Genomic DNA, 17736 nt, shown 5'->3' with positions numbered 1-17736 from the left:
TAGAATGGGGATAATACTCTTCAGAGTTTTTGAAAGGCTCAAGTAGAGAAGTGCTGTGATATTTTGAAAAGCATAAAGGGTTACAAAATATAATAGAGTATGAATTTATCTGTCTTCTCCCCTAATCATTCTTTTATATTTTGAATGTATGAATAAATCCCTTACCCAGATGCTTACTCCCAACAGAAGGAAGTTGAACTGGATTATGCAATGATTTCAGAAGGCACCAAGCATGAACTGAAATGGATTTGAAGAGATGTAGATTATTGGGCCATGATTTCACAGGTTCACTGGGGGCATGTTTTCACTCATTCACACAACAAATAAGGCAGAAGTGGAGGTGTTCTTTTCTGTTGCTACAACAGCTTGTAAAGGCCTCTGGCTAACTGCTTTTCTAACTACCATGCGAGCAATCAGCTGGTGCCTGGGTAGGAGAAATGCAGTTGTTGGTCTGCTCTTTCTGAAGGCTTTGGGATGTTGGTTTAGAAGATTTTTAAAAACATCTCCAGGCGCGTGGAAGCATCATTCACAGGTTAAAATGTAGCAAGTGGCTAGGTTTCTTTTTCAGACTAGCAAATATTTAGACATTAATAATATTTAGTGTTGGCTAGGATGTGAGAAAATGGGCACTATCACAAAAGTATAAATTAGTAGCATCTTTGGAGGATGATGTGGCCATACCCATTCCACTCCACCCCAAATTTCACAACAGAATCAGGCTATGGAAAGGAAGAAGGATATTCCTAGATGCTGAAAGTCCATTTTATTATAATTCTGAACATGTTTAAAGCATTTTACAATTTATATATGTAATCTTATGTGATCTTCAATATAGTTCAACAATGTGTGCATAATCGTATATCCATTTGACAGATAAAGAAATCACCAAGGTTCAGATTTATCCCCCTGATTTGTTCAGAGTCTCACTGTTATCAAGTGGTGGAGGCAGGATTAAGAACCTTAAATTCCAGGTGGTACTCTTTTCCCAAACAACAAAATATTCAGAACACAGAGGAAGATGTTTTTTGCTAGAAGAGACTGACAATACTTCCTGGAATAAGATAGAGCATAAGTAAATTTTTTTAAAAAGAAACATTTGGTGGGGGGCGCCTTGGTGGCTCAGTCTGTTAAGCATCTGCTTTCAGCCCAGGTCATGGTCCCGAGGTCCTGGGATCGAGTCCCATGTTGGGCTCCCTACTCAGCTGGGAGTCGGCTTCTCCCTCTCCCTCTGCCCACCCCCACCCCCGCATCGTGCTCTCTGTTTCTCTATTTCTCTCTCTCAAATAAATAAATAAAATCTTTTAAAAAAGAAAAAGAAAAAGAAACATTTGGGTAGGCATAGTATATGCCAAAGGGTCACTTAGGGAGTTGAGAAATGGTTTTGATGTCCCCCATGGATTGTCAAAACGTGTTTGGTTGCAAGTAACAGAAACTACTCAAACTGCAGGAGGTTCCCAGTCATCAGGGTTGGTTACTCTCTCCTGGTTGTTTTCCTCAGTGTTGACTGTATTCTTAGATAGTCTTTCCCCATGGGATGGCAAACTGATTCCAGTGGCTCCAGCCTTGTATTCTTCTATTTATTTTAATGTTTTTTTATTATATTATGTTAGTCACCATACAGTACATCCCCGGTTTCCGATGTAAAGTTCGATGATTCATTAATTGCGTATAACACCCAGTGCACCATGCAATACGTGCCCTCCTTACTACCCATCACCGGTCTATCCCATTCCCCCACCCCCCTCCCCTCTGAGGTCCTCAGTTTGTTTCTCATAGTCCATAGTCTCTCATGTTTCATTCCCCCTTCTGATTACCCCCCTTTCTTTATCCCTTTCTTCCCCTACCGATCATCCTAGTTCTTATGTTCCATAGATGAGAGAAATCATATGATAGTTGTCTTTCTCTGCTTGACTTATTTCACTTAGCATTATCTCCTCCAGTGCCGTCCATGTTGTAGCAAATGTTGAGAACTCGTTCTTTCTGATAGCTGAGTAATATTCCATTGTATATATGGACCACAACTTCTTAATCCAGTCATCTGTTGAAGGGCATCTCGGCTCCTTCCATGATTTAGCTATTGTGGACATTGCTGCTATGAACATTGGGGTGCCAGCCTTGTATTCTTCTAGTATAGTAACGCCTGCATTATGAAAACCTTGTCCCTAATACTTCCAGCTTTGGCCAGAACTAGATTATGTATCCAATCCTAGAGTCAAACAGTTGAGTCAGCTTTAGGCCAAATCACGTGAATTAAGAGTAAAATCAGAATTCTGTTATCAAAAGCACAGATACTGTGAAGATCAAAATAACACTTACAAGACCCCGTAAGGTAATGCGGAGAAGTTAGAAGTTTTGGTGGAAAGAAAGCAGAAGTTCTGATGGAAAAAAAGAACATAAGGCATCTGTGATGCCTTACACTTAAGACTTCCTCAAATGCCCTTTTATGGAAAGAGAGAAAGCTTCCCGGGAACAAGATGAGCTCCTTTATTCCCTGTGAATCCAATTGTACAAGGAAGGCAATCCCCTCTGCTCTCTGTGACAAGGGAGATGTGCTTGTCCACTGCCTGGCCAGATGCCTCCTGCCTCACTGTGCTCTGTGGGGAGCTTCTGAGGGAGGACACGGTTTCCATCCTAGGGTTATTTCACTGGAGGCTGGAGTTAGCAGGAAAAACACAGAAGAGATGAGTCCACTGATACAGCTAGAGCTAAAAATCTGGAACCAGTAGGATATGGAAGAGCAAAGATGTGCGTTTGTGTGAGTCTATGTGTGTGTATGTGTGTATACATTAAATATAACTGCAGGAAAAGGAGGATGGATTAAAAGAAAGGAAGGGAAGGGGACATCTGGGTGGCTCAGTGGGTTGAGAGCCTGACTCTTGATTTCGGCTCAGGTTATGATCTTGGGGTCCAGGGATCGAGTCCCATGTTGGGCTCTGCACTCAGCAGGGATTCTGCTTCTCCCTCTCCCTCTGCCCCTCCCCCCACTTGTGTGCTTTCTCTCCCTCTCTCTCTCTCTCTCAAATAAATAAATAAAATCCCCCCCCAAAAAAAGAAAGAAAGAAAGGATGGGAAGGAAAAAAAGAGAAAGACAGAGAGTTTAGCTTTCTAAGGAAGTTTTGTATTCTCATGGCCTTTCTCCTATTCTTCCTGCTTTTCTTAGCATATTGACTAGACAGAAACAAAAATATCAGTGGCTTGATCAAGGTGAAAGTTTCTATCTCTCCCAGGTAAAAGTCTGAGCTGATAGACCATGAAGACCCGTCAGATCGGGGGCTCTGCTCCCCAAGGTCCTCCTGGAACTCAATTCTGTCCATCTTGTTGCTCCACCTGTGGCGTTACCTTCCTCATGCACAAGGTAGAATTTGACTCACCATTACCAAATCCCACAGACAGGAAGAGAAGGGTAAGCAGCTTCCTATTGAAGGTGTGACCTGAGAGTTGCCAAGATCATTTTAGCTGACTTCTCTTTTGGCCAGAAGGTAGTCATGTTGTCCTATCCAGCTGCAAAAGAAGTTTAAAATGTAGTATAGCTGACTGCCAAGTACCCAGCTCAGCTTAAGGGGAATCTATTACCAATTGGAAGATGGGCACATTAGGGAACAATTAGCAGTCACTGTCCTTCACCCTTCTAATCAAAGCCAGTTTCTACCCATCTTCTCCCTTGAAACCCTCTACATCCTTCAAGAATTAGCTTATGTGACCTCTTTTTTCTTTTCTTTTTTTAGACAGAGTTCATGCAAACAGGGGGGTGCAGAAGGTGAGGGAGAAAGAGAATCTCAAGCAGACTCCCTGCTGAGCATGGATCTGCCCTGGGCTCAATCTCAGGACCCTGAGATCATGACCAGAGCCGAAATCAAGAGCTGGACACTTAACCAACTGAGCCACCCAGGTGCCCCAATGTGACCTCTTTTAAGAAGCCATTCCACATCCTCTTGCTCCACTGAGCTCCCGTAAGTCCTTAGACTGTCTGGTATTTAGTTAAATTGGTTCTCCTACTAGTCTTTGAGTTCCTTGAGGGCAGGGATAAGGTCCAAGTCAGATCTCTGCCATCTACCATAACTATTACACAATAGGGCCCAAGAAATGAATACTAAATTAGTAAACCTTCTTCTCTTTTATGGACCTTTTGAGAGTAAATTGGAAATATCATTTGAATGTTGAAAAATTAGGTACGGCTGGTGGTTCAGTTGGTTAAGTGGCTGCCTTCAACTCAGGTCATGATCCCAGGGTCCTGGGATTGAGTCCCATGTCGGGCTCCTCACTCAGCGGGGAGATTGCTTCTCCCTTTGTCTGCCTCTCCCCTGGCTTGTACACTCACTCTCTCCCTCTTGCTCTCTCTGACAAATAAATAAAATATATATATTTTTAAAGATTTTATTTATTCATTTAAGAAAAAGAGAGACCATGATGGGGGGAGGATCAGAGAGAGAAGCAGACTCCTTGCCGAGCAGGAAGCCCAATGCGGGACTCCATCCCGGGACCCCAGGATCATGACCTGAGCTGAAGGCAGTCACCCAACCAACTGAGCCACCCAACGCCCTAAATAAACAAAATCTTTTAAAAAGAAGACTGTGCTATATTTAAGATTTATAGGAATGACATGACCAGATTCCTGTCTGTACACAAAGATCAACTGACCAGGGACAAAGAAGTTACATGACCTTCCTCATTTGTTTACAGATGTCAATCACCTTTTGATTTCAAACCTGCCCCAGCCCCACTTCTTCCTTTTGCTAACAAAAAAGAAGAAAAGAAACTTGAATTTCATGCTGAGGGGTTATGGTTCTTTGGGACAATAGTCCACCATCTCCTTGGTTTGCTGGCTTTCTGACTAAAGTTGCTTTCCTTGTGGCAACATCTTGCTTCTCAACTTAGCCTTTCTTGTGGTGAACAGAACAAGCTTGGACTCGGTAACAACAGCTGTACCTTTCCATTTTAGGAAATGCTTTTCTGAATTTTTAATTGACTCATTTATTTATTTTTTAAACTTCCCATTTAAAAAAATTTTTTAAGTTTATTTTTTTTAGCAATCTCTATACCCAATATGGGACTTGAACTGGTTGGTGCCTCCAAGATCAAGAGTCACATGCTCTTCTGAGTCAACCAGGCACCCCTAAAGTATCTTTTTTTTTCTTTTTTTTTTTTTGAGAGAAAGAGAGAGAGTGGGGGGAGGGGCAGAGAGAGAGAGCAAGAGAAAATCTTAACCCAGCTCAACACCCACTGCAGAGCCTCACAAGGGGCTCGATCTCACAACCTTAAGATCATGGCCTGAGCAGAAAGTAAGAGTCAGATGCTTAACCAACTGAGCCACCTGGGCACCCCCTAACCTTTCCATTTTTATTTTTACTTTTTAAAGATTTCTATTTTTAGAAATTTCTACACCCAACATGGAGATGGAACTTACAACCCCAGGATCAAGATTCACACACTCCACTGACTGAGGCAGCCAGGTGCCCCAAACTTTCCATTTTTAAATAATCTTAGATTTATACAAGTTACAAGAAAATATTGGGGCACCTGGATGTCTCAGTTGGTTGAGTGGCTGACTCTTGGTTTCAGCTTGGGTTATGATCTTGGGGTTCCAGCTCCACGTAGGGCTCTGCACTCAGCAAGGAGTCTGCTTCAGGATTCTCTGTCCCTCTGGCCCTCCCCTCACTCACACTCTCTCTCTCTCTCTAAAATAAATAAATAGGGCACCTGGGTGGCTCAGTTGGTTAAGTGTCTGGCTTCAGCTCAGGTCATGATCCCAGGGTCCTGGGATCGAGTCCCACATCGGGTTCCATGCTCAGTGGGGAGTCTGCTTCTCCCTCTACCCTCCCCCCTGCTCATGATCTCTCTCTCACTCTCTCTCTCTCTCAAATAAATAAATAAAATCATTAAAAAAACAAATTAAATTAAATTAAATTAAAAAATCAATTTAAAAAAAAAAGAGGCAGGAGGCAAAAACCAGGAAACTGGATAATTTACAAACTTTATAATCAGTTCCTGAAGGACTGGAAATTGTACTTAACACAAAATCTATCAGTGTGCACCAAATTATACATAAAATATAGAAATAGAATTTCTGCTCTCAAAGTAGTTGATGCTCTAATAAAATTTTTCAGGTTCTGAAAAAAGAAAAACGATGAAAGTACTAGGAAAATGCTAAAATAAAGACCACTTGCAACTTCAACTGGACCCAGATATTTAACGTGGCAGAACCAAAAATAAACTAGAGCAGAAATCCTGGGTTCCAGTCCTCACTCATCCACTGCATGACTTGACTTTTTTGGCTTCAGTTTTCTGTAAGAGTATGAGTTTAATGAGATGCACATTCTCTATAGTGTCTTCCATCTTTAGTAATCTATGCCCCAGGATCTGAAAAATATTACCATTCACAGGCCTTGGAGACCTCTAACATCTTTACATCACCAGAGAGCAGTTACTGAGTGCTTACCATCTGTCCCTGTTCATGTTCCCATGTCCTCCAGGTCTCTTCTTGCTGTTTTTATTATGGTTTGTATGAATTAAAACCCAAATCCTTTTTCCTAACAGAAATGCTTTCTTCCCAAGCCCTTTGCTAGCAAGGCTAGTTAATTAGCTCCAACACATTAAGGGTAGAGTCATACAGGGAATTGTGGCAACATCTGCTTTGTTTGTTCCAAGGAAACTGTGCAAATAAACAGGAGGCATTACTGTTACTGAGCATGTATAACATAATTAAATTTGTCCAAAGTATTTTAGACTATTTTCTTGTTATTTATTCTTCCTGGCAAGACCAAGCCAAATAGAATGTAAAAGGTAAGCAGGTCCTGGGCTCCCTGACCTACTGTACATCACATTGTGAAGGAAGCTTGTAAGGACTAAGTTGGAGGGATGGGAGTGAAGAGGACTAGAAATGTTGGGGTTTTTATTTAAAGCTAGAACAATAGTACAGTTTGAAATTATCTTTAAAAAGAACAATATGTAGGGGTGCTTGGGTGGCTCAGTCGGTTAAGCATCTGCCTTTGGCTCTGGTTGTGTACCCAGGGTCCTGGGATCAAGCCCTGAGTTGCCTTAGGCTCCCTGCTCAGTGGGGAGTCTGCTTCTCTCTCTACTTCCCTCCCTGTGTTTGTTCTCTCTCTCTGTCTCAAATAAATAAAATATTTTTAAAAATATTTATTTATTTATTTATTTATTTGAGAGAGAGAGAAAGCACCAGCACGGGGGTCAGAAGGAGAGGGAGGAGCAGACTCCCCACTGAGCAGGGAGCCTGACATGGGGCTTGATCCCAGGACCCTGAGATCATGAGCTGAGCTGAAGGCAGATGCTTAACCGACTGAGACACCCAGGTGCCCCAATAAATAAAATCTTAAAGAAAAAAATGTCCCACACCCAGAAGCCTCCTTGTGTTCTCCTCCCAGTTAGTAACCGAGTTAGTAGAGTTAGTAGTAGTTTGACTTTTTTTTTTAAGATTTTATTTATTTATTTGACAGAGAGAGAGAGAACACAAGCAGGGGGAGCGGCAGGCGAAGGGAGAGGGAGAAGCAGTCTCTCTGCGGAGCAGGGGAGCCTGATGTGGAACTCAATCCTAGAACCCTGGAATCATGACCTGAGCCGAAGGAAGACACCTACCCGACTGAGCCACCCAGGAGCCCCTACTCTGACTTCTATTACTATAATATTGGGATATCAGATACGTATTTGGTCTTTGTTCTGCTTCCTGGCACAAGAGTTCCTAAAACTCTTATGATTTTCTAAGTGATAATGGTGAAAAGCACATCTTTTGTTATTTATAATAAGTCTGTCTCAACCAAACCTGAATTTATGTTAATGGGGTGACTCAAGATGTTTCCTTAGGGGCACCTGGGTGGCTCAGTCGTTAAGCGTCTGCCTTCAGCTCAGGGCGTGATCCCAGGGTCCTGGGATCGAGCCCCGCATCGGGCTTCTCCGCTAGGAGCCTGCTTCTTCCTCTCCCACTCCCCCTGCTTGTGTCCCCTCTCTTGCCGGTTGTCTCTCTCTCTGTCAAATAAATAAATAAAATCTTAAGAAAAAAAAAAAAGATGTTTCCTTAGATGGCTTCAGGAAAGGGGCTGGTTGCCAGGGGAACCAACCATGTGATTCCAGGTTTGGAATTTTCAGCCTCAACCCCCCAGCCTCTGGGAAGGGAGAAAGGAATGGGGATTGAATTACCAAACGTTAATGATTTAATGAATCATACCTTCATAATGGAAACTCCATATAAACCCTAAACTATGGGGTTTGGAGAGCTTCCAAGTTCGTGAATATATCTACACGCCATGAGGGTAGTGCACCCCAAACTCCACAGGGGGAGAAGCTTCTGTGTTCAGGACCCTTCCAGACCTCACCCTATGTACCTCTTCACCTGGTTGTTCATTTGTATCTTTTATAATATCCTTTATAATAAACTGGCAATGGTATTTATTTTCCTGAGTTCTGTGAGTCATTATAGCAAACCTAGATAGGTTATCATGGGAACCCTCAATTTATCTACTACTGATTGACATTTGAACTATTTCCCATTTGTGGCTGTTATGAATAAAACTATGAATATTCTTTTGCCTTTCAGGGGGCAGAAACACTCATTTCTGTAATTTAACCAGAAATAGAAGTTCTGGATCATAAGGTACACATACTCAGCTATAGTAGGTACTGCCATAGATTTTTCCAAATTGTACCAATTTACATGCCCACCTGCAATGTATGAGCGTTCCAGTCATTCTACCTTCTTACCAATTCTTGGTATCATCAATGGTTTTTTGTGGGTTTTTTTTTTTTTTTAGATTTATTTATTTATTTGAGAGTGAAAGGGAATGAGAGAGACAGAGAGACAGAGAGAGCATGAGTGGGAGGGACAGAGGGAAAGAGGGAGAGAGAATCCCAAGCAGACTCCACACTGAGAGAGGAGCCTGACATGGGGCCAATCTCACAACCCTGAGATTATGACCTGAACTGAAGTCAAGAGTCGGACACTCAACCAACTGAGTCACCCAGGCTCCCCCGACAATTGCTTTTAAAATACTGATGATATCATGGTGCCTGGGTGGCATAGTCAATTAAAGCATCTGACTCTTGGTTTCGGCTCAGGTAGTGATCTCAGGGTGGCGAGATCTATCCCCATGTTGGACTCTGCACTCAGCAGGGAGTCTGCTTGAGATTATCTCTCTGCCCCTCTGCACCTGTGTGCTCTCTCTCAAATAAATACATAAATCTTAAAAAAAAAAATAAAAGCAATTGTGGACTTTTAAATTTCCAGGTGAATCTTCATTCCACAGAAATTGTGAGCTCTGCTGGGAAGTGCATTTGGGGCTAGTTCCTGGGATGCCAAGATGAAGTACACTAACCTTAAGGATGAGCCTGCAGCCTCTGACATGGGCAGATAACCAGGATCCAAGTGCAGCCCAGCATGAGCCTAGAGATTCTCAAAGGAATTCCAGACTCTTGCCCAATGGGCTTCTGGGTCATCAAGGGCATTGTGAGGCAAGACAGAACTGGAACAATAGGCTCAAAAAGGAAGCTGAACCACTTCTGACCCATTCGCTCTGTGCATGTCTCTGAAGGGATAGGCCTGACCAAGTAAGATGGTGCCGCCTTTCCCAAGGTGGCATTAGAGATTAGCGGCAGTGCCCACTTGGGATGGCAGAGGACCCTGTCTCAATCTGGTCTTTGTTTCGACTTGGAAAACAAATCCAAATCTTGTAGGCAGAACTTCAGATGGGTCAACAGAACTCCCTGGAGGTATGAGGCCTGAAGCAACCAGCAGGTAACTGGGCACTACAGCCCGAGGCCGGTCAACCCTAAGCAAGAGCATCCTGCTTCCTCAAAGGGTTTCTTTGCCTGAGGAAAGTGGAAGCCAGCACTCAAATTCCTACAAAATCTTCTGAAAATGGAGGCAAGGGTGATCTTGAAGAAGCCCCCTTATCTAACTGATGGACAAGCAACGGCCACTCTCTGTGGTTCAGAATTTCACTCAATCTGCCTTCATGGAGATGCAACCAGGGTCCTGAGTGAGAGGCAGACAGTGGCAGTCCCCTGTTCCTGTCCTCAATTTAGAACCGCATGGGGGACGTAAGAAACAGATAAATTAAGGCGTGAGGTCTGTTTCATAAAGCACAAAAGACAGTGCGGCCGGCAGGTCAGGAGAATCTAAAGGGAGGAGAGGCCACAGCTGAGGGGAAAATGACCGGAGGGGCTGTTGCGGTTAGGACAGGAGGATTAGGCGGTGCCAGTGGCCAGCAGGGAGGCTGGAGACTGAGTGGAGAATGGAGCTTGAGGGCTCCCGAGGAGTGGGAAGAAGGCTGCCAAAAGCCCAGGGAGCAGTCTGGGCTGGTAATGCCAGGCAGGGCACCTACTCCGCAGAGGGGAAGTCTGGCCACGCGGGCGTGGATTCTGAGCCGGACAACACCTTGCGAGGGTGAAGGAAGGAGGTCCTGCCTCCTGACACAGAGTCCAGCCCTTGGTGGCAGGGCTCCGTTTGTGATAGGTTCGGGGAAAGTGCGGCGCTCAATAAGAGATAACCAGTGGCCGCTGCCGGGTAAAGGCGTGTGCTGGGCCGTATTCCTACGCGGAGCGAGGATAGTCGTCCTCACTTCCGGGTACTTGCGGATGGGCGGGCGGGGGTCCGAGGTCGGCCGCCAGAACGCAGAGTCCTCTGACCCCAGGTCTTCCACCTCCAGCGGCCGTCTGACGACCGTTGGAAATGCGCGGGCGGCAGCAAAACAACCGCCGCGGACTCTCCACTTGCAGGCCCTAAACCCCACCCCTGAAGGCCCGGCGGCATCGCCGTGGCGACATGCTGCGAAGTGCGGCTGCGCAAGGGTGACGGAGCGCGGGCGAGGGGGAGGGGGTGTTTTGGTTCTAGCCGCTCGCCGTCCTTTCAGACTCGTTGGTCTGAAAGCTTCTCGTTCCTTCCTCCCCTGCCCCTGCCCCTTCCCTTTCCCTTTCCCGGCCCCAGTCCTCCCTCCCTCCTTTCCCTGTGCTTGTCTTCTCGGGTCCGGGCCATTTTCCGGGCCAGGCGCACAAAAGTGCGTGGCCCCGGGGCCCAGTTTATGACCTGCCGTCTTGCTAACCCTCGCTACCCCCGCCCCATGTGGCTGCGGGGCCGCTGCGGCGCTGCCCACTATGGCCCGGAAAGCAGTTAGCAGGAAGCGGAAAGCGCCCGCCTCGCCAGGAGCTGGGAGCGACGCTCAGTGCCCGCAGGTGAGGGTTGAGAGGCCTGGACCCTTATATCTCCGAGGCACCCAGAGGGGGATAGGTTCTAAGGTCAGGGAACCGGAACCGGAGACCGAGGTCTGTAGGCAGAGGTGGGGCAAGAGCGGAACCCCAGGCTTTTGGGACAGGGACGGGCCCTCAGGAGTTCATAGGAGATCAGAAAGGCCGGAGGAATGAGGAGCTAAAGGGAAAGTTGGAAACGGGACATATTCCGCGGAAGCCCAGCAGCTGGTAATGGGGCTTGAGGGGAAACTAGAATCTTGGCTTTGGAGGAAGGAAAACCGACGAGGGGAATCAGAAAACCTCCCAGATGATACTGGGAGGGAGAGTGAAGTCCCTCTTCCTGGGCCCCGGGAAGGGGAGATGATTGCGTCCTTTATATGGGAAGGAGTTTCCGTCTGGATACTTAAAGCCCTGAGGTGGGCTTTTTTGGCCCTTAGGACCCATATAAAAAACAGCAGTTCTCAGGTATCATCCCTATAACGCCCTTGTTGAACGCCTATTCGGACTCAGATTTCCCGTGCCTCCTACCCCGTTAGTGTGTGATTTTTCCAATTCTTTAACCGCCTGGAGTGTGGGCCTGGTGACAGGGGGTCGCCCTGATAGCGCATCCCTGGAAGTCCTGGAACCCCAGGCTGGCCCCAGCTGCTCTCTCCATGCTCCACGGGGAGTACAGACTGGAGAGGAAGAAGGGTCCTGGGTAGAGATGCAGCCCAGTTCGGCATGGTAATAATTTGGTCCCTCATTCCCTTCCCTATCAAGGATAACTTTAGGGGCTCTGAATCCTTCACCCCTAACAGGGCTAGTAAACCTTTTGACCTCTTTTCTGCTTCCTTTCCCTTGTCTTTCAGTCCTTGTTTCTTGTAGGTAGGTTTGACTATGAGCAGCATCTTCTCAGTGTTGGAAGAGTTAAACTGGACTTTCTATATTGAGATTCCTATTCTCTTGTACTTGTATTTCTGTTGTACGTAAATTGCAGGATGAGTTCTTGGTGATTTCTTTGATTTATTCTGAAGAAAGGTAGCCAAAGCCCTAATTTCTAATGTTGCTTTCCACAGTTTGGCTGGGATCACTCACTTCACAAAAGGAAAAGACTCCCCCCAGTGAAGAGATCCTTAGTGTACTACCTGAAGAATCGAGAAGTCAGGCTTCAGAATGAAAGCAGCTACACTCGGGTGTTGCATGGCTATGCAGCACAGCAACTTCCCAGTCTCCTGAAGGAGAGAGAGTTTCACCTTGGGACCCTTAATAAAGTGTTTGCATCTCAGTGGCTGAATCATAGGCAAGTGGTGTGTGGCACAAAATGCAACACGGTAAGTGTCTGGGAGTTAAGTGAACCTTATCTTAGGGCCTGGATGCATTTGGGCTGCACATGCTCTGGAACCTCTCACTGCTCATTTTCTCCATCAGTTTCTTTTGGGAGGAGATTGCCTCACTCTGCTTTCCATTCCCTCCCTATCTGTTGTTAACTTCTTCCTGTCTTTCTGTCCCTTTTCCCATTTCCTCCTTTTCCGGATAAATCTTCAGAGGACTGTTTCTTTAGGCCTCTTGCCATACAGCTGTTCCACTGCTTTTAGAATTTTTTTGGCCTCACCTTTTTATGTTGCTTAAGTCAGAGACCTTAGAGGAAAGACTTAGGAAAGAATGATGCTCAGGGCATCAGTCAGGATACATAAAAGTGGAAACCTAGGTCTTATCTACTAAGCTAAGGGCATATATAAAAATATTTTAAGTAGCACTTGGAGCGTGCCTGGGTGGCGCAGTTGGTTAAGCGTCCGACTCTTGGTTTTGACTCAGGTCATGATCTCAGAATCATGAGATTGAGCCTGGTGTTGGCCTCAGCATGGAGTCTGCTTGAGATTTGTCTCTCTTTCCCTCGGCCCCTCCCACTTGCGTGTGCGTGCTAAGATAAATCTTAAAAAAAAAAAAAAGTATCACTTGGTTCAGGAGAGGAATAAAGCAAACCTTTTTTTTTTTTTTTTCCCCGAACATTCTTTTTTAGGAAGTAGAATTTAAAGTAGAATTAAAGATTTCCTTTAAGAAAGGGCAAAGAATGTGTGCTTGGTGGTATATTTCAGGTTCTTTGCAAAGTAGCCTCCTGAAAAGGATTCAAAAGAGAGAAAAATTAAGTATTACATGAGGAGAGTGTTTTTACACAGAATGAATTAGAAAATAGCTATAAGTGGATGAAGGGAAAAATTTATCAGCTATATAATAAGCACAATTAAAGGCATAGATAAAATATGTCAATCCAGGATTGGATATTGCAGATATGATTGGAACGGAGGGACACAAATATGATGTCAGAGGAATAGCAAGAGGCAGGGCCTGCAGGTGGGAAACGATTCCAAATGAAGCATGAGAAGAGATAGGATAGAGCCCCAACTCCTCTTTCCATTTTTCAGCTCACCCTGGGTGAACAGACAATAGACATGTCGTGATGGTAAATTCACCTTAAACGGAAACACGTCTTGGATTAACTGAAAGAGGGAAGGTTGCTGTAGATCAAGAGTGTCATAAGTACTAGAAGTGTTTTTTTATAAAGGAGATAGGCAAAGATTTAAACATGAGTTTTAAGGAAATAATCATCGTGGTGGTTGGGGCCCAGCTGGCATTTCCTCTTCTGTTGAAGGTTGCTACTTGTCATACAGAAGCCTTTCGAAACTGAATAGTGGTGGCAAGCCTCAACAAAACTTCCTTTTCCTAGTCTCTCAGGCAACCACTCTGGTTTACGAGAACTGTCATTATTGTCATTTGGAGTAGAAGAAGAGTCTCCCATTTGGAGAAATTCATTCCACTCTCCATATATACCATTATAGTGTTTTGCCCGGCAAATGTTGTTGAATTATAAACTAAGTTAATGATAGTCTCCTTCTTCTTGACTTTATTGGCCCTGTTTCAAAAGTTTGCATAATGTTAAGTAATAATTTAATGTACTCTTAATACCTACCTCTTTCATCCTGTTTCCTCATAACCTAACATGTTTACATAAGGGCCTGTTTTCTTTATAATTTGTTTTGTTATTTGTTTAGCTTCCAGAACCAAAGCAGGGAACCAGGAATGCTGCTCTTTGAACTTTGTGAGGTTTGACAAATGATTCCCTTATCTGCGCCTTTTTTCCCCCATCTGTAACGTGGGAGTGGTAATATCCAGAGCTGAGAAGGTGGCTGTGCACTTCTCGGGAAATACTTGAAGTTAACAATATCTTCCTTATGCAAAAATAGTAGTGGTGATAATGAATGCAAAGCTTTTTCCAATGTTCTTTGCATTCCCTGGGACTTCCCTCAGTTTGAAAGAAAGGAAAATTAAACAATTAGAATTGTCTTTGGATAGTATGTGAAGATTTGGGGGGAAGAATGTCAGTAGTAATGAAGTGTCAGTAATAAATGAAGTTTCGATGTATTGAAATTTTGCTATCAATGAAGCAATTTTAATGTATTAAGTCGGAAAAGTATACCACAACCATTTATATCCTAAAATAGCCTGTTAATTAATGTACCTGCAGCTCAGAAGCTGTTTTTGTCTTGGATGCTATTGGTATTCATCAGCATTTAACTGAAGGTACACAAATGCTAAAAAAGCCAGGTTATGGGGCTCCTGGGTGGCTAAGTTGCGTGTCTTCCTTTGGCTCAGGTCATGATCACTGGGCCCTGGGATCGAGGCCCCTGTTGGGCTCTCTGCTCAGCAGGGAGTTTGCTTCTCCCTCTCCCTCTCTGTGCTCTCTCTCTATAAATACAATCTTAAAAAAAAAAAAAAAAAAAGCCAGGTTATTTTCAAGTTAACTAGCTTGTGGCAATAGTATTGAAACCTCTGCTGAGGCATTAGATCATTCTTTTTGAAAAAAAAGGCAGCAGATATATTTTGTAAACCTTTCTGTAGCTTGATACCTGAGGTGAGAATTGCCCTCTGCTGTGGGCTAACACTTAAACTAGGAGCAGTCATTCAACCTTTGAATTTTCTGGGCCCAGTAAGCACAAGAAGGACTGTGAAAATGTCCAGCATATGTTTTAATCATTAATAATGTTTGTATGGTTATATTTTACTAAATTAATAAAAGAAAAAGGGGTAATAGCCTTAATTGGAACATGGGCCTGGAAACCAGGATGGGTAGGTATATTTCCCTGTTTTAGGGTTACAAAGTCAGATTGTCTACAGAGCTGGACAGAAAAACTAAATAAGAGAAGCTTGCCAGGGGCGCCTGGGTAGCGCAGTCGTTAAAGCGTCTGCCTTCGGCTCAGGGCGTGATCCCGGCGTACCGGGATCGAGTCCCACATTGGGCTCCTCCGCTATGAGCCTGCTTCTTCCTCTCCCATTCCCCTGCTCTGTTCCCTCTCTCGCTGGCTGTCTCTCTGTCACATAAATAAATAAAATCTTTAAAAAAAAAAAAAAAAAAAAGAGAGAAGCTTGCCAAGCACAAGACAGTAAGTTGTGGGGACTGCAAAGAGCCAGAGAAGGTATTCTTGGCTCCAGGCCGTTGTTGCCATGCAAGAATTTGAGCCTATTGAGCCTATTGTTAATTTTCCTTTCCTTTTCTTTCTTTCTTTCTTTCTTTCTTTCTCTTTTTTTTTTTTAAAGAGAAACTGGGAATCTGGATTTTTATGGGGGAAGTATCAACCACTTATGAAGATTATTTAGGATCTGGTGTGACAAGAGCTTTAGGTATCTGGAAGAGAATTGGGAGATTAACGTTGGAAAGGCTCTTTAGGATCAAATTATGGAAGCCATTGAGTGTCAAGCTAAGATTTTATTTGGTGGGGAATGGAGAGACAAGACCCAGGGATTTTAAGCAGGGAGTGACGCAGTTTTGGAGTAGTGCTTTAGGGAAAGCAGTTACAGGATGCTAGTGCTATAGTATAAATGAGGTAATAAGGGCCAAAAGCAAGATAGTGCAGGGAGAGAGAGGAGAAGACATAGAGAATATATTTTGAGAGAGGCGCCTGGCTGGCTCAGTTGGTGGAGCATGCGACTCTTGATCTCGAGGTTGTGAGTTTGAGCCCCATGTTGGGCATAGAGCCTACTTAAAAAAAAATTTTAATACATTTTAAGAGGTATACAATCTGTAGATGGTGATATGCTCAGATGTAATGCAGAGGATTAAGTTAAAATTGATACTGATGTCTTGAAAACCTGGGTAACCGGAAAGATGGCAAGAGGAAGGAGTATTGAACAGATTTGAAAAGAAAATGAGTTTAATTTTCTGCTTTCACTTAGTTGAAATTTAAGTGGGGGTAAAGATTGAAGTTAGTGGTTTGGGAATAGTCATCTATATATAAGGGATTATTGAAATTAGTGTACTACCATGGGGGAGAGGGTAAAGAAGACACTCTTAAGTTCCATAAACCTTCCCTAAAATTGCAAAAATTTCATTACATGAGTATTTTCTGGGCACAATGAGGGGGTTGTGGTATGGGGAGCAGTCCATAGTTCTCATTACATTTTCAAAGGGAGTACTGTGAGCCAAAAATGGGTAAGAACCATTGATATTGAAAGGGTACCTAAAGATAGAACCTTGGAGTAGGAACGTCAGAGAACTAGGAGGGGATATTTTGGGGCACCCGGCTGGCTCAGTCAGAAGAGCATGTGACTCTTGATCTCAGGGTCGTTAAGTTTAAGCCCCACATTGGGTGTAGAGATTACTTAAAATAAATATATATATTTTTTAAGATTTTATTTATTTATTTGACAGAGTTAGAGACAGCCAGCGAGAGAGAGAACACAAGCAGGGGGAGTGGGAGAGGAAGAAGCAGGCTCATAGTGGAGGAGCCTGACGTGGGGCTCGATCCCGTAACGCCGGGATCACGCCCTGAGCCGAAGGCAGACGCTTAACCGCTGTGCCACCCAGGCGCCCCAAAATAAATATAATTTTTAAAAAAGAGAAGGAAAGGGAATATTTTGAGAGGGGGCAATTTGAAGAGAAAGATGGTGATAGAGTGGTAATATATGTAGAGTATGAGGTATATAATTGTAGATTCTTATTTCTCATTTACTAATGCCCTTCAGCCAAAGACTATCAAGAACTTAGTATAGTAGATACAACTGCTTATTGCAGCTCCAGAGAACCTACACCAAAGGGAACCATGGGACCTCCCAGTAAGAGGGTGTTAGAAAGAACTTAAAAGGGCGATTTGGGGGGAATGCTTAAAGAAATGGGATTTTCACAGGAAAATTTCCTGTTAAATTATTTTCACCAAGACACCAAAGCCTAGCTGAGAGTACTAGGTTAACTCCTAGATGTCAGGGCTGCTTTCTTTTTTCTCACCATTTCCCAGAGTGATGGGCAGGGGTATACTGCTGACTTCACAGATAGAGTTGGTGGATTATAATGAAGCAGAAAAGGGGTGCCAGGCTGGCCCAGTTGGTAGAGCATATGAGTCTTGATATCAGGGTTGTAAGTTTGAGCCCCACATTGGGTATAGAGATTACTTAAAAATAAAGTTTAAAAAAAATGAAGCAGGGGCGCCTGGGTGGCACAGCGGTTGAAGCGTCTGCCTTCGGCTCAGGGCGTGATCCCGGCGTTACGGGATCGAGCCCCACATCAGGCTCCTC

The 17736-nt window shown here is 44.2% G+C and overlaps 1 protein-coding gene and 1 long non-coding RNA gene across 3 annotated transcripts in view; one reads left to right on the top strand and one right to left on the bottom strand.

Moving 5' to 3' along the window:
* Positions 1-746: 746 nt before the first annotated feature.
* LOC130544029 (uncharacterized) lies at positions 747-10783 on the bottom strand. The gene is made up of 2 exons (XR_008959900.1): positions 9324-10783; positions 747-3501 (listed from the first exon to the last, which is right to left on the bottom strand). It is a non-coding gene; the product is annotated as an uncharacterized LOC130544029 (long non-coding RNA).
* DCAF12 (DDB1 and CUL4 associated factor 12) overlaps positions 10591-17736 on the top strand; it is a 32641-nt gene continuing 25495 nt past the window's right edge. Inside the window, exons 1-2 of one of the 2 annotated variants that reach the window (XM_026506359.4) lie at positions 10591-11178; positions 12249-12503. In XM_026506359.4, the coding sequence (XP_026362144.1) occupies positions 11101-11178; positions 12249-12503 (333 nt within the window). In that variant the 5' untranslated portion in view covers positions 10591-11100. The remainder of the gene's footprint in view (positions 11179-12248; positions 12504-17736) is intronic. The other variant, XM_057313529.1, reaches the window with a different exon arrangement.

This window comes from Ursus arctos, unplaced genomic scaffold (assembly GCF_023065955.2).
Source record: "Ursus arctos isolate Adak ecotype North America unplaced genomic scaffold, UrsArc2.0 scaffold_18, whole genome shotgun sequence".
In the NCBI taxonomy this organism is placed as follows: Eukaryota; Metazoa; Chordata; class Mammalia; order Carnivora; family Ursidae; genus Ursus; species Ursus arctos.
This window is presented reverse-complemented; position numbering and strand designations above follow the sequence as displayed.